This window comes from Felis catus (genome assembly GCF_018350175.1).
Source record: "Felis catus isolate Fca126 chromosome C2 unlocalized genomic scaffold, F.catus_Fca126_mat1.0 chrC2_random_Un_scaffold_48, whole genome shotgun sequence".
Lineage (NCBI taxonomy): Eukaryota > Metazoa > Chordata > Mammalia > Carnivora > Felidae > Felis > Felis catus.
This window is the reverse complement of record NW_025408506.1, coordinates 66,355-92,332: the sequence shown is the minus strand read 5'-3', so window position 1 is coordinate 92,332 and position 25,978 is coordinate 66,355. Positions and strand designations below refer to the sequence as shown.

Sequence of the window (25,978 nt, the reverse complement as noted above, 5' to 3'; positions counted from 1 at the left end):
ATTTCGGTCTCCAGAAGCAGAAACCTATATCTTTGCTTGAATTTTGCTCAGCCTCCACTTTGTCCAGCATTTTCGAGTCATATGGACTCTGTCTTGGCTTTAGGCTAACTCCCTTACGCCAGTCGGTAGCTCATTATTGCCAGCACTCGGTAACTCACTCACTCCAGGCATACAGGGACTTTCCCAACTCGATACCTTTGCTCATGCTGCTTTGTCTTTGGGGGCATTGATAATTCTTACTCTCATCCCCACATGCCCAAATCCCACCCATTCTCAAGACCCAGTTAGAATGCCACCAGGTCTGCAAGCCAGAAGGGAGATCTCTTCTGTCTACACACTGCTTGCACTCCTCAAATGTCTCCTTTGTGTGGCAGGCACCTCTTTTGATCATGCATAATGGTCCTGTGCCCTTTTGGATTCCTCCAACTCCCACCCAACTCCACTTTAATTTTTTTTTTCAACGTTTATTTATTTTTGGGACAGAGAGAGACAGAGCATGAGCGGGGGAGGGGCAGAGAGAGAGGGAGACACAGAATCGGAAACAGGCTCCAGGCTCTGAGCCATCAGCCCAGAGTCTGACGCGGGGCTCGAACTCCCGGACCGCGAGATCGTGACCTGGCTGAAGTCGGACGCTCAACCGACTGCGCCACCCAGGCGCCCCATCACCCAACTCCACTTTAACTGGAGTGCGCATTCTCTGAGGGTAGGGACCAAGCCTGATTCTTCTCATCTGCCCACTCGGCACCCAGCACAGGGCAGTGGTTGGGGCTCGGCAAGCAGCTGTGGCATGATTGAATAAAAAATATAATCACTAGGACATTTTGTTGATTTATTTTTCCTTCTTTGTCTGTGAACATCTGCTTTCCATGCAGTACAAAGAAGCTGAACTAAAACAATAAGACTATGAATAAAAACACAAAGTGCAAAGTACAGTGATTCCAACATGGAAGCTTCATCAGTCCGGCTGCCCATTTACATGGCAGAGTGCGGAGGTATGCTGTGGAGTTAGATGGGTTAGGCATGTGTTGCAAAGACACTCTCAATGTGTAGGGGACCCAAGGAGTGAAATTGTGTGCAGGGACAAAAACTCTCTCAGGGATATGCTCAACCCAAGGGGAGGGAAAACTGGGGCAGGGCACTTTGTTTAAAAACCAAGGGACAAGGTTTTGGAGGACAAGGGAAGTTTGAGTACGACTGGGTGTGTATTCTCTCTGTTCTCTGGTTTCACCCTAACTTTCAGAACTTTTGCAAGGACTTGGGAAGCTGTGATGGAGAGAGAGGGGGTGCAGAGAGGGAGAGAGAGAAAGAGAGGAAGAGCTAAACCGTCTTGTGTTCTGTGTGTCACAGTGCAATAAAAGGCGGATGGAGAGAATCCTGACAGTGTCGTGGCTGTGGGAGCACAGATGCATGTTGCTAATGGCTGATCGTATCATGCTCAGACACATAGGTAACAGGTAACATGGACAGTCTGAGCATGTCTCCAAATGGCTAAAGGAGATAGAGAGTGCCTGAAGGGGATGAAGAATGGACAAGTGACACAGAGTGGCCGTGCGGTCACAGAAGTCTGGGGACCCTGGCAACCAATCTCAGGGTCAGACAAGGCCCACAGAAGCCTCGGGCAGGAGCAGAGATCATCTCAGAGTGGTGACCTGTGGTACCTAGAGCCAAGCCCGGTGGCAGGAGGGGAGAGCATGCTGTGAGTAGGAGCCCTGCAAGCAGCATCACTTGCAGAGGGCTTCTGTGGAAATTCTCAATGATTCAGGAGGGACTTCAGAGTGGTAGGCCATCTGGGATCCAGGTTGTTCCAGGTTTATGTAACCAGAAAACATAACTTATAAAGATAGGAAAGATTCCTCTCCCCTAGGTGAATGCCTATTTAGTAGAAGTCCATACAGGAACATGTAGGAGGGATACACTCTGAGAAAGCTCCACAGAGCCCTAAATCCACTCTGTCCCTGGCCTGCGTAGGGACAGAACAAAGCACAAGAGGAGGTGACTGCACAACTGGCTGGATCCTGTGGTCTGAAAGCTGAGCCAATTCTGTCCTCACCTAACCCACGGCTAGCCTTGAGGATTTGATGAACTTGACAGTCTTAAGAATCAAGCCACCATCCATGACTAATTGGAAACCGGTTTGATTTGAGGCTAACTTTGTAGGTCTGGATCCTCCCTAAATGGATCCCAGAAACTGATTTGGTCTGGATGCCAAGAGTCGTAGTTGGGAAAGGCCAAATCTTTGTGTATCCACCCACAGCTCAGCCTAGCACAGTGGGGAAAGTTCACAAGTGTCCCAGAGAAGAGTGGGGTGGCTCCAGCCAGCAGGAGTCTGGGCGTGCACCTGGGGCTGGGGTGAGGGCAGAGCTGGCTTTGTTGGCACAGCAGTCGTGCCAGCTGAAGTCATTGGCTCTTATTCAGAGCCCCATGTCTGACCACATTACCAGTAACCACACAGTACTCGGATAGAGAAAATCAACCTCAAATTTCCTTTTGGGCAATGGCATATGTCAGTTAAGAGTACGAGCTTAGGCGTCACACCCTTCTGAGCTCTAATCCAGACTTTCCTGATTTGCGACTTGAGCAAATTAGTCACTGTGTCTACATCTTGACTATTGGCACGTGAATATTATTTACTCCCTTCTTCATAACTGCAGAAGTCAAAGAAAATTAAATGTGGCAATAGTTTCTTTTCCTTCATCTCTAAAACGTTAAGGAGGGTCCTTAAGTCTTGGCCTGGCACATAGTATAGCTCTTCAATGTGTTGTGTGAATCAGTAAAGGAGGATAAGAGAATATGCATAAATGAAGAAGGAACAAACTAACGAACACACAATTCTAGGAACTGAGTGTAATTCTAGTTTAATTAAAACGTAATTATCCATAATTGACTAATTATTTAAAATTATTCTTTTTTATGTAGTCTGCTGATTCTTATTTTATTTATTTATGTATTTATTTGTTGTTATTTTTTAGGTGTCTATTTATTTTTGAGAGGGAGAGAGAGAACATGAGCAGGGGAGGGGCAGAGAGAAAGAGAGAGGGAGAGAGAATCCCAAGCCGGGTCCACACTGTCAGTACAGAGCCAACTCCAGGGCTGGATCCCATGAGATCATGATCTGAACTAAAGGTGCTTGACCTAAGAAGCTACCCAGGTAGCTGAGCTACCCAGTTGCCCCTGATTGTTATGTAAAATAAGGTAGAGAATGGCCAACTTCCAGCCTTGGTTTATAGAATCAGTCACTTGCAATTCAAAAAAGTCAACTTTATTTTTAGACCTCGTTTTGTGCCCTTGTCATCCCAGCATATGACTATGGTGAAGGCTTTTTACAATTGGTCCTTCAAGTCTACTGGATCTTGAAATGAGATGCAAAGACCTGCGCAAGGAAGTCCAAGTTGGGGCATATTTATAGGTAGTGTTTAGTTGGCCTCTTGGCCGTCCCATTATGTGTTAGCTCACTCTATCCAGGAAATAGTTCACAGCAATTTATAGGCTTCCTGTGGAACCTGGTCCCCGAACTTGAGCCATCGTGAAAATCCCCAAGTTGCTTATTAGGAATAAAGTCCCGGGCCCAACCTCACACGTACTCAGTCGGAATCTCTGAGATGAGTCCAGAGGAGTTGTATCTTTAGCAAGCTCTCCAGGTGATTCTGATGATGAATCAGGTGTTGGAACTGTGATCCTAAAAGAATAACTTAGATTGTCCCTAAATGTGCTATCTTGCCCTTGTCCCCATAGAGATACATCTACAATATTTTTCTGCCAACTCCAGCAGTGGGGAGAGAACTTTTTTTTTTTTTGGTATAATTCCTTTGAAAATACTGTGTTTATCACCCTGCATTCTCTACTCCATGTTATAAAAGACTCTGGTGGGAAGAAACCCCACTGACAGACTTCTCTCCCTTGAGATGAGTCCAGTTATCCCTGCTCTTTGTTAAAACTCTAAGTCCTTTGTTCTTTTCTTTTTTAAAATTTTTTTAATGTTTATTTATTTTTGACAGAGAGAGAGACACACACACACACACACAGCATGAGTAGGGGAGGGGCAGAGAGAGAGGGAGACACAGAATCCGAAGCAGGCTCCAGGCTCTGAGCTGTCAGCACAGAGTCCGACGTGGGGCTCGAACTCACAGACTGCGAGATCATGACCTGAGCAGAAATCGGACATTCAGCCGACTGAGCCACCCAGGTGCCCTTGATTTTTTTCATTTTTTAATGTTTGTTTATCTTTGAGAGAGAGAGAGAGAGAGAGCAGGAGTGGGGGAGGGACAGAGAGAGAGGGAGACACAGAATCTGAAGCAGGCTCCAGGCTCCAAGCTGTCAGCACAGAGCCTGACTCAGGGCTTGAATCCACAAACTGGGAGATCATGACCTGAGCTGAAGTGGGACGCTTTACCGACTGAGCCACCCAGGCTCCCCCATTCCCTATGTTTGTAATCGTCTGGCCTCATCCAGGCTGTTTTCTTCCCAGGGAAACCTCCTGGATTGACAAATATAATCGAAACTCTGATCTTTGAGCGGAGACAACGTCAATTTCAGAAATGCTATTGCCCTTCTGTTCAGCATCCATCACTGGTCTCAGTGGTCATCAGCATTGTCAGTAGCAATGAGGGAGGCAGGAGTGGGGGTTTAGTGTTCACCATGGTAGTGATCTGACAGCACCGGGGCATTTTTGGCCACTAGTCAGATTCCAGTTGGTGACTCACCTGACAAATACAGTTAACACTTGACAATCATTCTCACTGGCATTTACTGTGCTCAGCTGACAAGCCATGCAACTGGCAGTCGGTGTAGATTTGTTCTTGTGACCAGTCATCAGGAAAGCCCTCCCAAATATTAAATTACACAGACATTCTGTTCTTATGCAGCTACTAAATACACAGAGTACCCTGGGCAATGTGGCATAAGTTTTGGCAAGCTTAAGTTCCTTGACAATAGTCAATCCATTTCCAGCAGCATAAAATAAGTTACGACTTCTCTTGGAAAGTTTTTAAAACCTTAGGCAGAAAAAATGGTAAAACTAAACTCAGGTGTTTTATGGAAAATTTTACAGCAGGGAGAGAAGAAATTGGAGGCCTTGAAGTGAGGTTGCTGGGTAAAAGCCAGGTGAGAGCATGGGAAGGTGAAATCTGCTTATATAGCCGGTGGTTTCCTTCCCCTCAGTAGAAATGGGTTGATGGTACCTACGTAGATTCAGGGGATACAAATATCAGGAAGCCTTAGTTCTTTCCTGAAGTTGGGTTCCCAGAAACAGACACTGGGACAGGGATTTATGTGCAAATATTTTATTAAGGAACTGTTCCAGGAGAAACTGGTAAAGTAGTGGAAGAAGAGACAAGTAAGAAAGTGATTTTTGGCAAAGTGTTAACCTCAACCTGATGCTGCCAGGGAGCTTGGGAGTGCAAACTTCACCTCAGTGTCCTAACTCTTGGCGAGGGAGAAAAGGCTCAGACTCAGCCTTCATCATTGGCTCAGGACTGCTTGGGGGGAGTGGGGGTGGGGAGTAACTTCCAGGCACTTTGGGGTCTTTGCTGGGACAGGCAAAAGGGCTCAAAGGCAATCCTCTGCAGAGAATGGCCAATGCAGGTCATTAGAAGAACATGCAAACACCTGTTGAGGCTTCAAAGGCATCCACAGGGATTTAAACAGACCACAGATAGTATCTGCTCTAGTTCTGTTTTCCACTCTGCCAATGACCATCCTAAAGGAAAAACTCTGTACGCATCTGCCCAATCTGAAAAATGGAATATTGTAAAGCAGATTCTCTAGGCAGGGACAGAGTGATTTATTCATTTACACATTGTTTATTGAGCACCTACCATATCTGCCACTCCCTGAACTTAATGCTGGGATTTGAAGAACGGTCCTTTCCCTTGAATGTGGTAAGAGTTTTGTTACTGACTTATGTATAAAATGTTATGGGAATGAACCCCAGAGCAAAGTTGGTGAACCCACGGGCCACGAGGGCTACCAAACCTGGACATATAAACCATTAGGAAAATATAATCGACTCCATAACAGATTAAATCAGTTAATACTTATTCAATGACTGAAGATACAATACTTTTAAAATCACAGCATAAGCAAGTGCATGAGAAAGAATAACTTCCAATGCTCCACACCAAATTACGGTATCTGCAATGCAACTGAAGCTAATTTTTTAAACTGTTTTTATTGTTTATTTATTATTGACAGAGAGAGAGAGAGAGAGACAGAGCATGAGTGGAGGAGGGGCAGAGAGAGAGGGAGACACAGAATTCGAAGCAGGCTCCAGGCTCTGAGCTCCGAGCTGTCAGCACAGAGCCTGACGCAGGGTTCAAACTCACGGACTGCAAGATCATGACCTGAGCCAAAGTCGGACGCTCAACCGACTGAGCCACCCAGGCACCCCAACTAATTTTATAATCAAGACCAAGAAGATCCTAAGGTTTGATGCCAGCTCTCATACTCGACCCCCATGAGGGCCATGGAAGAGCTGGCCCAGCTACCTAACTTGTGTCTCTGTCCCCTACAGAGGGCAGCTGAATGGGGAGCCAGGCCTGGAACAAGAGCAGAAATGAGAACCTCATGAATCAGGAGTCAGTTGTAAGTGGGGGAGGTGGAATACCTTTTCCCCCTTGCTTCACATTCTCTAATCAGAAATCCTTGAGCTGCCTTGTTTCCTACTATAAGTTCAGATATTCTAACAATCAGTGACTCTCAAACATAACTTCTGGCAACAGATTCTGAATCATCCAGTTTCTACAGGAGGAAGACACCTCAAAGGATCTAGCTGAGCAGTGAATGGTTAACATATCAATGACTAGTTGGAACTGAGCTTGTGGATGAAAGATGAGCTTGTCAAAGCCCTTTTGTGACATGGGTCACAAGAGCAGCTGGAGGAAAGCAGAAAATACAGATTTAGATTCTGGAACATGACTCCAGTAGTCTGAGCTCAAGGGCAGGGTTTGAGGCTCATTCAGCTCTAGATTCTCATTTTAGGGCCTAGAACAGTGCATTGCATACGGCAGCTTTTCACATGTGTGGGCAGAATGGAATGGAGCTGAACAGGTCAGTGAGTCATTGTACACCTGTAAGGGATGCTTTTTTGCCAACCACATAAAATCTAATTCCTTAGCTCGATCAGATTTCCATCCACTGGCTTCAACTTGGTTATCTAGTTTTTTTCTTCCAAGGCTCTTCAAAAAGAATAAAGCAAGGTACATGTTGTGAGCTGAAATATTTTTGTATAGTAAGTGCAAATTTTAGTTGATACTTGAAATATATTGCTGACTTTGAATAATATCTTTAAAATTGAAGTTTTGTGGGGGTTTTTTTAAGGTTATTTATTTTGAGAGAGAGAGAAGAAGAGAATGAGTGGGAAGGGGCAGAGAGAGAGGGAAAAAAAAGAGAATCCCAGTCTCCAGGCTGTCAACACAGAGCCTGGTGTAGGGATTGAACTCATGAACCGAAAGACCATGACCTGATCCAAAACCAAGAGTTGAACAGTTAACCAAATTGCGTTCTGAGTCAGGGACTGTGGGAGGAAATGAGATACTCTCTTAGTTCTATAGTTCCTCTGGCTTTACTCTGAATAGTAAGTCCTTGTAAGGTCTAAGACTAGGCCTCTGAGGGGAATCATTTCTTCAGGACTGTGTGTGAGGTGAGCCTTTCCCTCCCTTTCCTTTTGCATTTCCTCATCCTGCTCCTCCCTCCCCTCCTGTCTCTGGAAGCCTTACCTTATGGCATATGGTGGTGACAACTTCTTGTCATTAGTAAAGAGTTTGCCTTCGGGGTTCACAGGATGAACTGTGTTTTGCTTCCAGCCACAGGGGATCAAGAATCTGCTGCCTTCAGATAGAAAGGATCTGAGAATCCTAATGTCCCAATGTCCCAACGTAAGTTATCACCTCCTGAGCACTATGGCTGTGCAGCCTGGAGGAAGTCATTCCTACTAATGCTGATGTGGCTTCTCGCACCAGAGATCCTTTCACCCTTGCCCCACTTCCCTGCTACACACATAAACTCAACTGGTGACTCTTCCACACGTGGGCCTGCAAGGGGCTGGCTAAGCCACAGGAGTGTGACTGGCTTTCTCTGGCTTATGGACATCTGACAATGGATCCTTTGACCTTTATCAGTTGCAGATCTTCTGGGAGTTAGGGTTTAAGGCAGATGTGACTATTTTCTCTGCAGAGCATGTCCTCTGGTGGCTGAAGCAACAGCTCAGTACTTACAAAACCTCAAGAGCATCTAATACAAACTTTGACCCGGTGACTCAATTATCTGTATGGTGAGCAGGCCAAATGTCAGCATGCACACTGCTAGGGCTCGGAAGCTCATGAACTGTGGGCCACTTGTGAACAGTTGTAATTATTAGAAGACTTTATGTTGGGGGCGCCTGGGTGGCTCAGTCGGTTAAGCATCCAATACTGGGTTTTGGCTCAGGTCATGATCTCACCATTCATGAGTTCGAGCCCCACAACGGACTCTGCACTGACAGTGCAGAGTTTGCTTGATATTTTCTCTCTCTCTCTCTCTCTCTCTCCCTCCACCTCTCCCTGCATTCTCTTCCTCTCTCTCTCTCAAAATAAGCAAGTAAACATGAAAAACAAAGAAGACTTTATGTTGAATGGAAAGAATGTTCATTAGTAGAAAGATCTCAGGTCTAGCTAGTAAGGAGAACTCTTTAGCCACATACTAAGCAAAAACAAAACAAAACAAAACAAATGAACCCACACACGTACACATACACATGCACGGGCACACATGCAATCCACTCAAAGAATGGACCAACCAGTTTGACTTGATTTATAAGCTCTTCAAGGCCAGGTGCACCCCTGTTTACATCTCCATCGTCATTGCTCTGTGCATCCCTTCTCTGCCTCTCTTCTGAAGTCATTGATTTCTCTTGATACCCCACACAGGTATATTTCTCACCTCTCTTGAATCTTTTCACACACTCTGTCCTTCTGTTCTCTGGCCTAACATGTGCTCACCACCCACCTCTATCCCCCATTCCTTCCACCTGGTTAACTTCCACTCATCTTTGCGATGTTGGCACAGATGCCACTTCCTTCAGGAAGCTGTTATGCCATCCACTCTGAGTTCTAGATCTTTTCTACTTAGGCAGATGCTCACTTGTCTGTTTCTCCCAAGAAACCGTAAACTCCCTCAGGATAGTGACTTTCCTTTTTGCCACTAAATCCCAAAGGCTTAGCACGAATGTGTGGAGTATCTGTTGTTTAACATGTAATTACTGAGTAGGTGTTGAACAGAGTTGTGATGGGTGTTACATTTTTGTGTCTTTGAGCTGTAAGTAGCAGAAACCACAAACAGCAGCAGCTTTATTAAGAACATCTCATTAAGTTTGGAACAAGGTGTCTGGAGCGAGTAGTCCCAGGCTTAGTGCCATGGCTCAGTGGTATCATAAGGATCTAAGCTCTTCTGCTCTTTGCTCTGCCATCATTGGCATGGTGATTTTCATTCTCCTTATGATCGAAAGATGGATGCCATACTCCAAGCATCACATCCTCACCTATCGCTTTCAAAGGAAGGGAGTAAAAGATAGAAAATAAGGTATTTTCTCTTGTTCATCAATAGGTTCATCTTTTCCAGAAGACCTCTGTCCCTAGTTGTCTTTCTTTTGCACGTTACTGTTGAGAATTGGGTCACATGCCCACTCTTAGGTAAATCGTGACTCATCCTGGTGCTTTCAGCTGAAGTCAGACTGCCCAGACAAAGGAGCTATTCTTTTAGCAGAAATATGAGTGGATAGTGGATGGATAAGAAGTAAGTGACAGCTACTCCTCAAGTCTTTAATTACGTTTTACTAAAACCCAGGACAACTTTCTCCAAATCTGAGCTCTACCTCAGATTGGTAACACTTAAAATGCCACATTTGTGATCACATATTTCTCTTTAGTGTGGGCACTTCAGCAGCCTCTCTGGCATGCAAAGCCGTAATTGTTTCCATCAACCACTTCCTCCTGGGCCAGAGAGCATGTTGGATTCTCCTAAACTTCAAGGCAGCACTGGTTCCCTTGAAGGCAACCAATGACTCTCTTAGGCAGAAGAGAGAGTCAAGTGTCATCCTCTGTAGTCTTCACTCCTGATAAGTTTTCTTCCATGGCCAAAGTGGCAAGGATTTTTCTCAGTGAACTAGATGCAATAAAAAGAAAAAAAAAAGATAAAATTCTTTCTTATGAACAACTTAAACTTTGAGTGGATCCCAGTGCACCTATTTTTTGATAAAAAATATCAAGTTCAGTGGTAATTATACAATTGTGGAAATTTAGATGATATCCCCAATAATCCTCCTGCATTATATGCTCCTCCTGCATTATATGCTTATCTGAAAACTTTTTACAAACTAAAAAAAGAAAATGAAAGGAGTCAAATTATTATTAGAAACTTCTTTTTTCTTCATTAGAGTTACAATAATGGTGATGATTATCTTTTATTGAGTGTGACAGGTGCTATTGTTGATTTTTTACAAATATCTTAGATCGTCATATCAACTATTTAATTATTATTGACACTTTATATATTAGAAACCTAAAATTCAGAGTTTAAGTGATCTGCTCAGGTTCATCAGTAGAGCAGGTACTAGAGTTCAAGTTTTCCTGATTCCAAAATGACTGTTACATTCTCCATCATGAACCAACTCCCCTTCCTTAGATTCTCATTGTCACCCCAACATATCCATATCCCGAAGTTCCACAGGGTTTTTACTCATCTCTAACTAGTTAATCTTTTTGCCTTGGGGTTTTAGTGAAGTGGCCATTCTCATTCATTGGCTGAGATACTTACGGGCAGTGCACGAAATTATTAATCTTTCTGGTTCAACAACTTAAGTCTAGAGCCTATCACATCTCACATCAGCAAATAAACACCAGGGAGGGGGAAAAAAAAAAAAAAGAAACACACTAAGTGGATAGATGAATGGGCCAATCCTGTGGCTGAGGAGAGTATTTCCTCTCTTTTCTTTGTTAGCCTAACAGGTGAGGATTGTGGTAAGAGATTTTAAAAGCACCTGAGAAAGCAGTGACAAGTAGTGACTGTTCTGAGTTCACATAAGTCTCAAGCAGCTTTGACTTTTCCCCAGTTAGTCAGGAGGGACGCTAACAAGTCTGGTTTAGATGGAGGAGAAGAGTAAGAAGGACCACTGGGCTCTGCTCAACCAAGGAGAGGAGAATGAACTGGTGAGTCTTCCCTTTTTTGGAGTATGGACTTCTCAAAGTATCTGAGGCTATGGGTAGGTGCAACTGTAGTGGTACTGGCTTTAGGAACTGCAGAGATTTAATTATTGTAAGGCTCCTTGAGATCCAAGGGCACAATTTTATAGTTGGGGAACGGGCTGAGAAGACTGTCTTCTAGATGATGGAGTTCTTGCCAACCCCATATGCATCAGACAGAATGAACTTTCCTTCTTAGACATTTTGTGGAGTATTCAGTATATATCCCACATCGTGCTCAGGAAGGGGTCTCCCCCTCATCATCTGGGTCTCCATCTACTTGGACAAACTCGAGCAAAACCTGAAAGTTTTTTGTTAATTCTTATGTTTTTGGTATATCTGTATTACTGAAGCTTAGTGTGCTTTGGGTTGAAGTTATGCTAAAAGTATAGAGAGGTTTTAAGCACCAAGTACTAAAAAAAAAGAACATTGTGGCCTGGTATTAAGTATATATATATATATATATATATATATATATATATATATATTTTAAAAAGTTTTCACTTCTCCAGTTCTCTTTCCCTACTGCCTCTTCTACCAAACATATAGCCATCTTGAAAAATAATCATTAAAAGCTTAGAAAATGCAGGGTCTGTTTGGGACTGACAAGTTTACATTTGTTATTTTAATTGCTGCTTAGAATTCAGTGATGAAGGACTTAATCCTATTTCATAGAAAGAAATCTGAGATCGAAGAGGTTAAGTAACTTGTAAAAGGTCTTCTTCAGTCTACAAGAGACAGGCTGGAAATCGAGCCCCCTTCTTCCCCCTTCACACTCCATGCTATTCACACTGCAATAATGTCTGCAGGTAGGCAATGAGAAAGGGAGAGAAGGAGAATGGGGGCCCAGACAGAGATGGAACACTGGAGACGGAAAGGGCCCATGATATGTGGGTCACATAGCAGAAGGGTGTCAGTTTCCTGCTTGGTCTTCCAGTTCCCCATGAGATCTGTGGGAAATCCACACCCACCCTCTCTCCACACCCTTCTTTGTTAACCTAATAAAAATAAGTGATTTCACGTACACCGACACTGTTCAAGAAGGCAGTCCCTGGTCATACATGGTTCTTGAATACTAGCAAAATAGTGGGACCAAAGTGAAATATGCTCTATGTGTAACATACACACCAGATTTTGAAGATAGTGAAAGAAAAAAGAGTAAAATAGCTCATTGATAATTTTTATATCGGTTACACTTTGAAATGATAGTTTGGATATGTTGGGTTACATAACATATGTTATAAAAATTGATTTCATCTGCTTTTTACTTCTTTAATGCATCCACTAGGAAATTTCAATTACAAATATGGTTCACATCAGCGACTTCTATTATCATACCACACTGATCTGGACAATGGTATAATGCTTCAAATCTTGAAGGGATTCAAAGAACTAAAACCTGCTTGCCTGTATTCACTACTAAACAGCTCTGTGCCAGTTTTGATGTTTTTTTTCCCAACATGTAGATGACTGTTCATGAAAATCTTTGGCCGCTCTTTATTTTTTCTCTAACTCTGTGATGTATTTATAAAGTCTGTAGCCTAGTATTTTAATTTTCTGAGTCACGTGGGGGGCATAGGTCTCTCTCCTTAGCCAGGCATGTATTGAGGCACACAGTGTGCATGTCAGCCGTTGTTTCAGGGTTCTCTTAGGCCATTCGTGCTGCATTTGCTTTCTGAAGGTGGTCTTGATTCTGCCTCTGAGACACAAGAGATGCTTTGTTCACATGAGTTGCAAAGCCAATCTTTCCACTGGTGCTCTCCCCCTCTTTACTGACGCCTGCCAACTAAATGTCAACATCACAACTGGGAGCAGCTCCAGGGGAGGAAAAGGCTACTTGCTGTGGAAGATACAGTTTTGACAGGAGAGCTCTTCACTTCACATTAATTTGTTTTCTGCGAAACAGTGAAGGATTCCTGGACTCTAAGACCACAGATCTGGGCTTTAGTCAAAGACCTGCTGTTAACCACGAGTGTGGACACCTTTTGGGGCCTTGCTAGTTGCCTGAAAACAATATCATGTTAACCCCTCTGATTTGAAAGTTTTGCAAGTGCCATATATGAAATGTGGAAAGTGCTGTGAAAATATAAGGAGTTCATTTACATCCAAGGAGGCAGGACTTACTATGGGAAATTTGCAAATAGTAAGTGAAATTAGTATTGGAAATATCCTCCCTTTGTCTGATCAAACTTGGGGAGTGATAATTGTTTGAGAGCTACCATTACGAAACCAAACAGTATGTGATGAATTAGTAAGAAAAATCAGGAACTTGGAATGTCTGAATTATTTTAATATATTTTTAAAGTTTATTTATTTATTTTGAGAGAAAGAGAAAGCATGAGTGGGGGGAGGGACAGAGAGAGAGGGAGAGAGAGAATCCCAAGCAGGTTCCACACCAGTGTGGAGCTCAATGCAGGGCTCAAACCCATGAACCATGAGATCATGACCTGAGCAAAAGTTGGATGCTTAACCAACTGAGCCACCCAGGTGCCCCTGAATTATTTTAAACAACAGCATGTACTTCTCATCTTTAATTTAAAGACACACACACACACACACACACACAAACCCTACTCAAAGGATTAAAATTGAAAATCAAAAATCACGCCCTATTGGCCTCTTTCCTGTCTTTTGTCAAAACTTATGTTAACAGCTTGGATGAAGGCAAGCTTATCTAATCTGTGACTGATGCCCCACTATGAGGGAAAGGTAACAATATAGGCGACAGAACCAAGATTCAAAAAGTTTTCTAGACTTGATTGTAAGAGAGAAATTGACAGTGTGGTGTAACAGGCCTTGGTATTGAGTTTGTGTTTAAAGTTACTCTCAAACTACAAGGTGGGGATATCAATGACTTGGGCTTCGTAGCTATGTGTGAAAAAGTAATTAAAGTGCTTTATTTGGTCATGGCTGAATTTTTAGTTACCACTATGATATAGCTATAAAAAATTAGTACTTGGATGTCTCACTAGAAACCCATTCAGCATAATAGAAGAAATAACAGTTCTATTATAATCTATAATATTTAGGAAACTTCTAGGGAGTTATATTTAATTCTAAGATTCAAACAAGAAGTATAGTGTATTTAGAAAGATATCTGGATTTCACAAACAAGAATCATTTAAAATGGTGTAGCCACTCTGGAGAACAGTATGGAGGCTCCTCAAAAAATTTAAAATAGAGCTACCCTACAATGCAGCAATTGCACTACTAGGTATTTATCCAAGGGATGCAAAAAGGCTGATTTTAAGGGGCACATGCACCCCAGTGTTTATAGCAGCACTAACAAAAATAGCTAAAATTATGGAAAGAGCACAAATATCCATCAACTGATGAATGGATAAAGAAGATGTAGTATACACACACACGCGCGCGTGGGTGCGCACACACACACAATGGAGTATCACTGAGTGATCAAAAAGAATGAAATCTTGCCATCTGCAATAATGTGGATGGAACTAGAATGTATTATGCTAAGCAAAATAAGTCAGTCAGAGAAAGATAAATACAGTATGATTCCACTCATATGTAGAATTTAAGAAACAAAACAGATGAGCACAGGGGAAGGGAAGGAAAAATAAGATAAAAACAGAGAGGGAGGCAAATCATAAGAGACTCTTAAATACAGAGAACAAACTGAGGATTGCTGGAGGGGTGTTGGATGGGGGGATGGGCTAAATGGGTGATGGGCATTAGGAATGGCACTTTTGTTGGGATGAGTGCTGGGTGTATGTAAGTGATGAATCACCAAATTCTACTCCTGAAACCATTGTTACACTATATGTTAACTAACTTGGATTTAAATTTAAAAAAAAATAGAATCGTTTAAAAGATATTGGGAATAGTTACCCAAAGAATAATCAAGGCACTTGTCTTCCAATAGTTGAGAGGCTGATGTGGAGAACAGAGTATAAGTTGGCAGAATCCAGCCTGATTTATTTTCATTACAGGACAATTTCCTAACCATCTGTGGTGGCAGAATCTTAACATGATACCTCTCCATTGACTCTTCCCCTTGTATAATTCCCTTCAGTTGAGTGTGGTGGAACCCATAAGTATGATGAGCTGTAACTCCTGTGACTATGTTACGTTGTGTGGCAAAATGGATTTTACAGATGTAATCAACATAGACTCAGCTGAGTTAATCAAAAGGGAGATTGCCTAGGTGGGCCTGACCTGATCAGGTGAGCACAGAAAAGAGCTTGCGTTCTTTCTGGAGTTATGGATATTCAGAGCATGATAGGGGCTTGATGCAAGGGAGCTTCTTCCATTGCATCTTTGAAGATGGAAAGCTCTGTGTCGTAAGAGCTCTGTGTCTAAGAACTGAGAACTGAGAGCAACTTCTAGTTTACAACCAGCAAGAACGGGGGGGAGGGGGCCTCTCTCTCTCGGTGCTAGAAGAAACAACTGAATCCTGCCAATAACCGTGTGATCTGGAAAGAGGTCCTTAATCTGAAAGGAACACAGCCCAGAGGACACCTTGATCTTTTTGTGAGACACTGAGCAGAGGATCCACAGTCAGACCCCTAACCCACGGAAACTGCGAGATAATGGATTTGTGTTGTTTTAAACCACTAAGTTTGTTATGTGGCAATAAAAACTAATACACCACAGCTACCCAACAAGGGAAGGTATAGCCCTATAAATTAGTGAGCAGCCTAACTTTGGTAGCCTCTGGATGCTCATTGTGAAGGATGGTCTATAGCTATTTTTTTCAGGAAAGGAATTTGAACCGTATCATTTCTGAGATACCCCTCTTGTATTACTGATGCCCTCATTTAAGGAATAAAATTTAACAGAACATGCCATGTTGTCCCATGTCCTGGTCTAAGGCAAATTCTGGCTCTCGAAATGGCCTCTGCTGATTAGCCCATGCATCTCATTACTTTTTGACCCACGCTTTCTGCTTTTTTGCTGTTAGCTGCATCAAACAAAAGTCCTTACTTGCACTTTTACTTCCAGGAAGTAGCACTTTTGTTAGAGTAGTTGACTTTATGGGAATGTCTGGAGCTGAGTGTGATAATATGTTCATCTCTTCGGTATTGGGTTTTGATTCACACTGCTAAAGAGGAAAGGGCTTTTCTTATTCCAGAAAGAAGCGTACAGGGAAAACTTAAGAGGTTGACCTATTTCAATAATTATTTTGAACATCTTTAAGACTCAATTTTTTGATCTACAAACAATAATTTATAAGTACTATGAACAATAGTATCTATTTTCATAAATAATTACGCCTATTTCATGGAGTAGTTGTGAGGATTGAATGGTACCTGAGTAAGTGCTTGAGAAAGGTTAGCTCTGATTGCCAAATGCAGACAAAAGAGAAAGTGACCCAAGACATTGTCTCCCCCTGCTCAAGGGACACTCCATGCGTGAACACAGGACAAGATATATGAAACTATAACTAAAATTTCTTGTTAATCAGTGATGACTAACACAAATTACTACATGCGGCCAAACCAAAGCAGTAATAGAGGGGTAAGGAACAATGACTATACTGACATGATCCATTAATTGGGGCACCCGGGTAGCTCGGTTGGTTAAGCGTCAACTCTTGATCTCGGCTCGGGTCATGACCTCACGATTCATGAGTTCGAGCCCCTCATCCAGCTCTGCATTGACCGCGCAGAGCCTACCTAGGATTCTCTCCCACTCTCTCTCTGCCACTAACCCACTCATGCTCTCTGTGTCTCTCTCTCAAAATTAACAAGTAGGCTTAAAAATTTTAACATGATCCATGAACCAGAGACATTTACCCTAACATTAAAGAAAAGAACCTGGGAACACGGCAGAGTTGGAGACAAGAGAGCAGAGGAGAACCTTCACTCACCTATCACACAAAGGAACACAATTGGGTCTCCAGATAAAGATGACAAAGGGTAGATTGTGAATAATGAATGGAAACATGGTGCTGTGATTGCTGTTTGAGAAAAAAGAGGACAAACACGATGAATTCTTGGCCCATAAAAGGACTCAGAGGTATCATCTCCTTGGCCATGGTTCAAGGGAAAGCTTGAGGCCTGCCCAGAAAAAGCTAACTTACTCTAAGGCTATTGGAGCACCTCTGCATGGAAGGGCTTAACACTTCACAGCAAAAAACTGGCATTGCCATTCCCAGAGGTAATTAGCGTACTGAGAATTACTTATGTTATGTCTTGTTTGAGTAAACACTGACTTGGTGCTGCGAGAATGTGGGTTTGAGTAAGTGAATGTGTTGCAAACTGTAACCCAGAGACCCATTCTAAAAGAGTTGAGTCACATACTACGGTGCCTGTGCATGGTAAGTACGCAAGAAATATGTAGATAAGTAGGGGCGCCTGAGTGGCTCAGTCGGTTAAGCTTCCGTCTCTTCAGCTCCAGTCACCATCTCACGGTTCATTAGACGGAGGCCTGCATCGGGCTCTGTGCTGACGAGGCGGAACCTACTTGAGATTCTGCCTCCCTCTCTCTGCCCCTCCTGCACTTCTTTCTATCTTCTCTCTCAAAATAAAAATAAACTTTAAACATTGCTGAAAAGAAATATTTAGATAAACACATGAAAGGTGAGCGTAAGAATAAAAGCGTTTACAAAAATGCAAAAGGACCTGTTCACAACACCAGTCATGCACAAATGCTAGTGCTCTAGATGCAATGAAAATTCAGGAAGAAAAATAAGCAGAGAGCTGGGGGACGGTTGCGCCCAACTAAGAGGAGCTCTCCAAAAGAGGACTCGGGGGAAGAGACAATGTTTAGATGAAGCTGCACCCTGTAACTCTCCTTTCCTGCGGAATTTGGCCAAACTTAGTTCCATCTCTGATGGTAATTATAAGACCTACTTATTTAAAAAAGAAAGGAAAATGATTTTAAAAGTGCCTTTTATGCACTAGAACTCCATATTGTATGTTCTCATTTAATCCCCATGAGCTACCCTGATGAATATGGATGCAAAAATTCTCAATAAGATACTAGCAAATCGAATTCAACGGCATATAAAAAGAACTATTCACCATGATCAAGTGGGATTCATTCCTGGGATGCAGGGCTGGTTCAACATTCGCAAATCAATCAACGTGATACATCACATTAACAAAAAAAAAGAGAAGAACCATATGATCCTGTCAATCGATGCAGAAAAGGCCTTTGACAAAATCCAGCACCCTTTCTTAATAAAAACCCTTGAGAAAGTCGGGATAGAAGGAACATACTTAAAGATCATAAAAGCCATCTATGAAAAGCCCACAGCTAACATCATCCTCAACGGGGAAAAACTGAGAGCTTTTTCCCTGAGATCAGGAACACGACAAGGATGCCCACTCTCACCGCTGCTGTTTAACATAGTGCTGGAAGTTCTAGCATCAGCAATCAGACAACAAAAGGAAATCAAAGGCATCAAAATTGGCAAAGACGAAGTCAAGCTTTCGCTTTTTGCAGATGACATGATATTATACATGGAAAATCCGATAGACTCCACCAAAAGTCTACTAGAACTGATACAGGAATTCAGCAAAGTTGCAGGATACAAAATCAATGTACAGAAATCAGTTGCATTCTTATACACTAACAATGAAGCAACAGAAAGACAAATAAAGAAGCTGATCCCATTCACAATTGCACCAAGAAGCATAAAATACCTAGGAATAAATCTAACCAAAGATGTAAAGGATCTGTATGCTGAAAACTATAGAAAGCTTATGAAGGAAATTGAAGAAGATTTAAAGAAATGGAAAGACATTCCCTGCTCATGGATTGGAAAAATAAATATTGTCAAAATGTCAATACTACCCAAAGCTATCTACACATTCAATGCAATCCCAATCAAAATTGCACCAGCATTCTTCTCGAAACTAGAACAAGCAATCCTAAAATTCATATGGAACCACAAAAGGCCCCGAATAGCCAAAGGAATTTTGAAGAAGAAGACCAAAGCAGGAGGCATCACAATCCCAGACTTTAGCCTCTACTACAAAGCTGTCATCATCAAGACAGCATGGTATTGGCACAGAAACAGACACATAGACCAATGGAATAGAATAGAAACCCCAGAACTAGACCCACAAACGTATGGCCAACTCATCTTTGACAAAGCAGGAAAGAACATCCAATGGAAAAAAGACAGCCTCTTTAACAAATGGTGCTGGGAGAACTGGACAGCAACATGCAGAAGGTTGAAACTAGACCACTTTCTCACACCATTCACAAAAATAAACTCAAAATGGATAAAGGACCTAAATGTGAGACAGGAAACCATCAAAACCTTAGAGGAGAAAGCAGGAAAAGACCTCTCTGACCTCAGCCGTAGCAATCTCTTACTCGACACATCCCCAAAGGCAAGGGAATTAAAAGCAAAAGTGAATTACTGGGACCTTATGAAGATAAAAAGCTTCTGCACAGCAAAGGAAACAACCAACAAAACTAAAAGGCAACCAACGGAATGGGAAAAGATATTCGCAAATGACATATCGGACAAAGGGCTAGTATCCAAAATCTATAAAGAGCTCACCAAACTCCACACCCGAAAAACAAATAACCCAGTGAAGAAATGGGCAGAAAACATGAATAGACACTTCTCTAAAGAAGACATCCGGATGGCCAACAGGCACATGAAAAGATGTTCAGCGTCGCTCCTTATCAGGGAAATACAAATCAAAACCACACTCAGGTATCACCTCACGCCAGTCAGAGTGGCCAAAATGAACAAATCAGGAGACTCTAGATGCTGGAGAGGATGTGGAGAAACGGGAACCCTCTTGCACTGTTGGTGGGAATGCAAATTGGTGCAGCCGCTCTGGAAAGCAGTGTGGAGGTTCCTCAGAAAATTAAAAATAGACCTACCCTATGACCCAGCAATAGCACTGCTAGGAATTTATCCAAGGGATACAGGAGTACTGATGCATAGGGCCACTTGTACCCCAATGTTCATAGCAGCACTCTCAACAATAGCCAAATTATGGAAAGAGCCTAAATGTCCATCAACTGATGAATGGATAAAGAAATTGTGGTTTATATACACAATGGAATATTACGTGGCAATGAGAAAAAATGAAATATGGCCTTTTGTAGCAACGTGGATGGAACTGGAGAGTGTGATGCTAAGTGAAATAAGCCATACAGAGAAAGACAGATACCATATGGTTTCACTCTTATGTGGACCCTGAGAATTTAACAGGAACCCATGGGGGAGGGGAAGGAAAAAAAAAAACAGGTTAGAGTGGGAGAGAGCCAAAGTATAAGAGACTCTTAAAAACTGAGAACAAACTGAGGGTTGATGGGGGGTGGGAGGGAGGAGAGGGTGGGTGATGGGTATTGAGGAGGGCACCTTTTGGGATGAGCACTGGGTGTTGTATGGAAACTAATTTGTCAATAAATTTCATATTAAAAAAAAAAAAAAAAAATAATCCCCATGAGCTAGCCACTCAGACATTTATACTGGGAAAATGAGGCTCAGTTAAGTAACATATGCAAAGTCACATTACCTTGGGTGGGGGGGAGGTTCCCCTATTACACGGTTTTCCTCCTATATGAGTGAAGATGATTGTACTGTGTGTGTGTGTGTGTGTGTATGCTCATATATATATACACATATATACATATATAATACATATGTACATATAATTTCTAATGCATGATTCATATATATATATTATATATTAGTTACTAAGCTAGTTTTTCAATCAATTTGGCGTTTATCTTAAAGCTCTTTTCCCAGTTTCATGTATCACGAAGGTGAGCAGTTTTCTTTTTGGCCTGTGTTTGACTTCAATTTTGACAATTCGTGCTCTGTGGGAAAAGCAAAAATTCCACTTAAGCCATTGGATCAATCACTTTTAGAAATACAACAATGGTTTTCTCAAATAGCATTTAGTTCTGAATATTGCCTGTGGTCAAATCATTTCACAATGACTCCAATGGGACTAGCCGTTTTTAATCTACTGAAATTTTGTTGACCTGTGTATTACTCAAGCTAATATTAACCGTTAATGTATACTACATACTTGAAATGTTTCAAGAGCCCTGCTAAATGCTTTGCATGCATTAACTCATTGGTTTCTTGGAACAAACCCGGAAGATACTGTTATTTTCCTTTATGGAAGGGGAAAGTGAGTCATCAGAAGAAATAAAGTGGGTTGCTCAATGACTTATATGGGGTTAAGTGGTAGAGGGATGATTTGAACTGAGTTTTCTCATGCAGCCACAGTTTCACACGAGGAATCTAAAAATTTAGTGAACTTAAATCATTTACCCAGATCATATTAACTAGTAAGTGATGGAGCAAGGAGCAGAAGCGAGAGCTTCTAGAAGGCAATGGGGTGGGGTATAAAGAACAGAGGCTCTGCTGATAGACCTGGATAGGGCTCTAAATTGTGCCCTTTAGCAGCAACCTCTGTTGAAAGGCACGTGCATATTTCATTGTTACTCCGAATCCAGGCTGCTTCCTTTTGTATTTTGGGCCAAGGAAAAGACCATTAGAAATGCGGTACCTCTCCTGGTATTGGGAGGAAACAAAAAAGTGAGGGAACATTACTGGCAACAGAGAATAGAAAATTTGTGCTATTCAACTCACTAGTAGGTGGTAGATCTGGGTTCCTCACCCTGTGGAACACAGCCGCTTCCCATTACCAACCTTGTTTCAGTATCTCACAACTCAAAACCCAAAACTCTCTCCACCTTTGGCTGAACCTATTATCACATCACCTGCGAACATTGATTGAAAGCTTCCTTTGTGCTCAACACCTTCCACCTCTATTACTCTTCACAACTATGCTTCCAGGTGTGCGCTATTATCCCCTACGTACAGAGATGGAAACTGAGAGAAGGTAAGTCCTGAGGTCACATAGCTTATAGGCGGCAAAAGCCACTTTACTGCAAGGAACTACATGTAGTGCGTTTGAAGTTCCGATCCTTCCTCTCTCTGTTCCCAATGTCTTTACATTTACGAGGCCTCTAGCTTCTATTTACCTTCCTCTTAGCACACATATTCCTTCCTCTACCCTGCACTTCTTAGTGGATTTTACCCACGGGTGTTCAGTACTTTGGAGACATCTGAGTGACTCTTAACTGCATCAGAAGAATAATCATTGAGAACACTGAAATTATACTTGAGATTAATTGGTCAAAATGGAGATATACACTAGGATAAACTCAAATTACACAAACATTGGCAAGCTGACTGAGAGGATTTGATTAAAAAGAATGCCAGATGAAAGAATGATTCAACCGAAACTTCAAGTCCCACGTCTAGCTTAAAACCTTTGGGAAAATAGACATGATAGGAAATTTACCAAGGTTTATGAGGCCAATTTATCAAGGAAGCAAAAATATTGTTTCTATTCATCTTTGCTCAAGGAGCTACATATTTCTGAAAGTTACTGTGACTTTTTGCTGGTATTTTCTCTTTCTCGATATAACTCCATTAAAGTAATTAAAGTAACTTCCACCAACTTGGAACAGAGTGTCTAATAAACACCCTCCCTTTATTACTTTTTGTTGACATATATAAATTCAGTGGTGTCAACAAAGTGCACTGATCTTAAACAGACAGCTCAATGACTTCTGTTATCAGTTATTTTTGCTCATTTCCTATAAATAAAATTGTGTCTTGATTTACCATCCTTTATTTACTCGTATGTGAAATTCACATTTATTGTTGTTCGCATTAAAAGTTACATTAAAAAATTATTTTGTAGTGTTACATTATACGAAAACACAATATTTATCTTTCTCTTGTTGATGTACCTTTAGATTATTTCCAATTTGGGGCCCTTATGAATAAAACTGATACAAATATTCTTGTGCAAATCTTTTGGTGAACATATACAATTCTCTGTGTAAAAATCTAAGAATGGAGTTACTAGCTCATAGAGTGATCCTATCTTTAGCAACACAGTTTTTCAAAACGTTTTTACCAATTTACACTCCCCAAAACAATGTATATGAGTACCATTGCTTCACATTTTTATCTACACTTGGTATAATCAGTTTTTTCCATTTTAGCTATACTGTGGCTATGTCATTGTGTCATTTTATCATTGTTGTGTCATTTTAGAGTAAGTCTTCAAATCTGGTTAAGTCTTCCAACTTTGTTCTTTTTTTAGGATTGCCTTGGCTATTCTGGCTGTGATATGTTATTGTAGTTTTATTTTGCATTTTCTTAATGACATGATATTGAGCACCTTGTGGAATATTATCCTGGAAATCCTCTTTTGTAAAATGACTGTTCAAGTCTTTTGCTCATTTTTTATTGTGTATACATTTCATTTTTTTTGACTCATAGTCATTTGTGATATTTCCAAATATGATTCTTTTTTTATACATAGGTACAGATAGCTAGTATCTTCTTCAGAGACCTTTGGATAAACAGAAGCTTTTAGTTTCATTAATGTAAGATATCTTTTTTTTATCTTTTTTTATTTCCTGTTTAAGAACTATTTTCCTACTTAAAGTTCATGAAATATTTTTTCTGTGTTTTCTTTCAGATGATCTATTGTTTTAGTTATCACATTTAAGTACATGTGCCACCATTAATTTGTGTATGGTGTAAAATGGGGGGAAAATTCATTTTTCTAGCACTGTTCATTTTGCTCTAGCAACTACCTATTGAGCCAACCATCATTTCTCCTACTGAATTGTAATGGTTCCTTTTTTTGTAAATGAAACGATGAAATATCTTTGAGTCTCTTTCTGGACTCTCTATTTTGTTTTTCTTTTTTTTTTTCTTTTTTGGCTTGTAATTAGTAGGAATTTGTAGTGAGTCTTCACTTCTGGTAGTGTAGGTCTTCCACAATTGTTCTTTTTGAAAATTGTCTTGATTGCTTTAGGTCCTTTGTACTTCCATACCGATTTTAGAATCAGCTCCTCAATTACCACACACACACACACACACACACACACACACAATGTCTGATGTGAGTATAAATGGGATTGCTCCTGGCTAACCCTCAAACTTAATATATCTCTGCTTTTATTTAGATCTGTGCTTTCAGCAATATTGTGCAGTTTTCAGTCTAGAGGTTTGTCTAACTTGATTAGGACTATTATAAGTATATTGATTTTTTTGGCTTTGATATTACAAATGGCATTTAACTTCATTTTCAAATTGCTTGTTACAAACACAGTTGTTTTTCTATATTGACCCAGTATCCAGCAACCTTGACAAATTCACTTATTAACTCGTATAATTTGTACATTATTTTAGATTTCTTAATAATTATATTATCTACTCACAGAGAGCTGTACTTTTTTTTTCTTAGTTGACATGTAACATTGTGTAACAATTTAACATGTAACATTGTGTAAATTTAAGGTGTACAAGTTGATTGGTACACTTAAATACTGTGAAATGATAACCATCAAAGTGTCAGCTAACACTTCCATCACTTCACATAATTACTATTTATTTTTTTTGTGGTGAGAACATTTAAGATCTACTTTTTTAGAAACTATCAAGTATATAATATAGTACTGTTACTTATGTTTCAATTATAAATGTTACTTTTTCTTGTCTTATTGCACGGTTAAACTATCAGAACTGTATTAAACATTAGTGGTCGGGGCGCCTGGGTGGTGCAGTTAAGCGCCCAACTTCAGCCAGGTCACGATCTCGCGGTCTGTGAGTTCGAGCCCCGCGTCAGGCTCTGGGCTGATGGCTCGGAGCCTGGAGCCTGTTTCCGATTCTGTGTCTCCCTCTCTCTCTGCCCCTCCCCCGTTCATGCTCTGTCTCTCTCTGTCCCAAAAATAAACAAAAAACGTTGACAAAAAAAAAATTAAAAAAAAATTAGTGGTGATTATTGGTAATCTACTTTTACTTATAACTTCATAGGGGGAATATTCAGTATTTCATTATTAAGCATGATATTAGCTGAAGGATGTTTCTGTCTATTCCTAGTTTGCTGAGAGGCTTCTTTCTTTGTTTCCTTGTTTGTTTCCTTCTTTCTCCCTCATGCATTAGTGTTGAACTTTATGAAAGTATTTCTCTATACCAATTGCCATGACATTATAAATTTCGTCCTGAATGTTAACATACCAAAATTCATTGATTGATTTTCAAATTCCTGCAATCCTAGAACAAACTCCATTTGGTAACAACATATTACCTTTTAATATATATCACTGATTTAGCTGGATATTTTGTGATTACTTCATCTATGCTTCTTACAGATCTTAGCCTGTAATTTTCCTTTCTTTTAACAAATGTTATCGGGTTTTGGTAAATGAGTATGCTAACTTCATGAAACAAGTTGTGAACGTTTCCACCTCCTCTACTTATGAAGGAGTTTGTGCAAAATTGATATCACTTCTACCTTAAATATTTGAAAGCATTCACAAGCCATTTGGACTTGAAGATATCTTTGTAGAAAGCTTTTAGTTACACATTAACTTTCTTTAAGAGCCATAAAAATATTCTGATTTATTTCTGAATTTATCAATTTTAGTTAACTTTTAAGTACAAATTCAACATCATTGAATTTTTCCATTGTAGGTCCGATTTCTATTTTATTCATGTCTGCTTTTTTCCCTGTTTTTCTTTATTATTTCCTTCCTTATACTTTTTAAGATTTAGTTTGCAGTTCCTTTCTACAGCTTCTTGATTGGGAACTTATTTCATTGATTTCAAACATTTATTTTCTTTTCTTACATACACATCTAAAATTATATATTTCCCTCTAATCATTGTCTTAAATTCATCCCACAAGTTTTTATTTGTCAATTTCCATTTTTATTCAGTTCAAAATACTTCTTAATGGCTATTGTAATTTTTCACCTATTACTTAGAAATACGCTATTTGAAAAAA

At 40.8% G+C, this 25,978-nt stretch overlaps 1 protein-coding gene across 2 annotated transcripts in view; it reads left to right on the top strand.

The window, feature by feature from the left end:
- The first annotated feature begins 9,145 nt into the window (after nucleotides 1–9,145).
- Nucleotides 9,146–25,978, top strand: part of LOC123383590 (probable cation-transporting ATPase 13A5) — an 83,174-nt gene continuing 66,341 nt past the window's right edge. The window contains exon 1 of one of the 2 annotated variants that reach the window (XM_045051524.1): nucleotides 9,146–11,177. In XM_045051524.1, the coding sequence (XP_044907459.1) occupies nucleotides 11,115–11,177 (63 nt within the window). In that variant the 5' untranslated portion in view covers nucleotides 9,146–11,114. The remainder of the gene's footprint in view (nucleotides 11,178–25,978) is intronic. The other variant, XM_045051523.1, reaches the window with a different exon arrangement.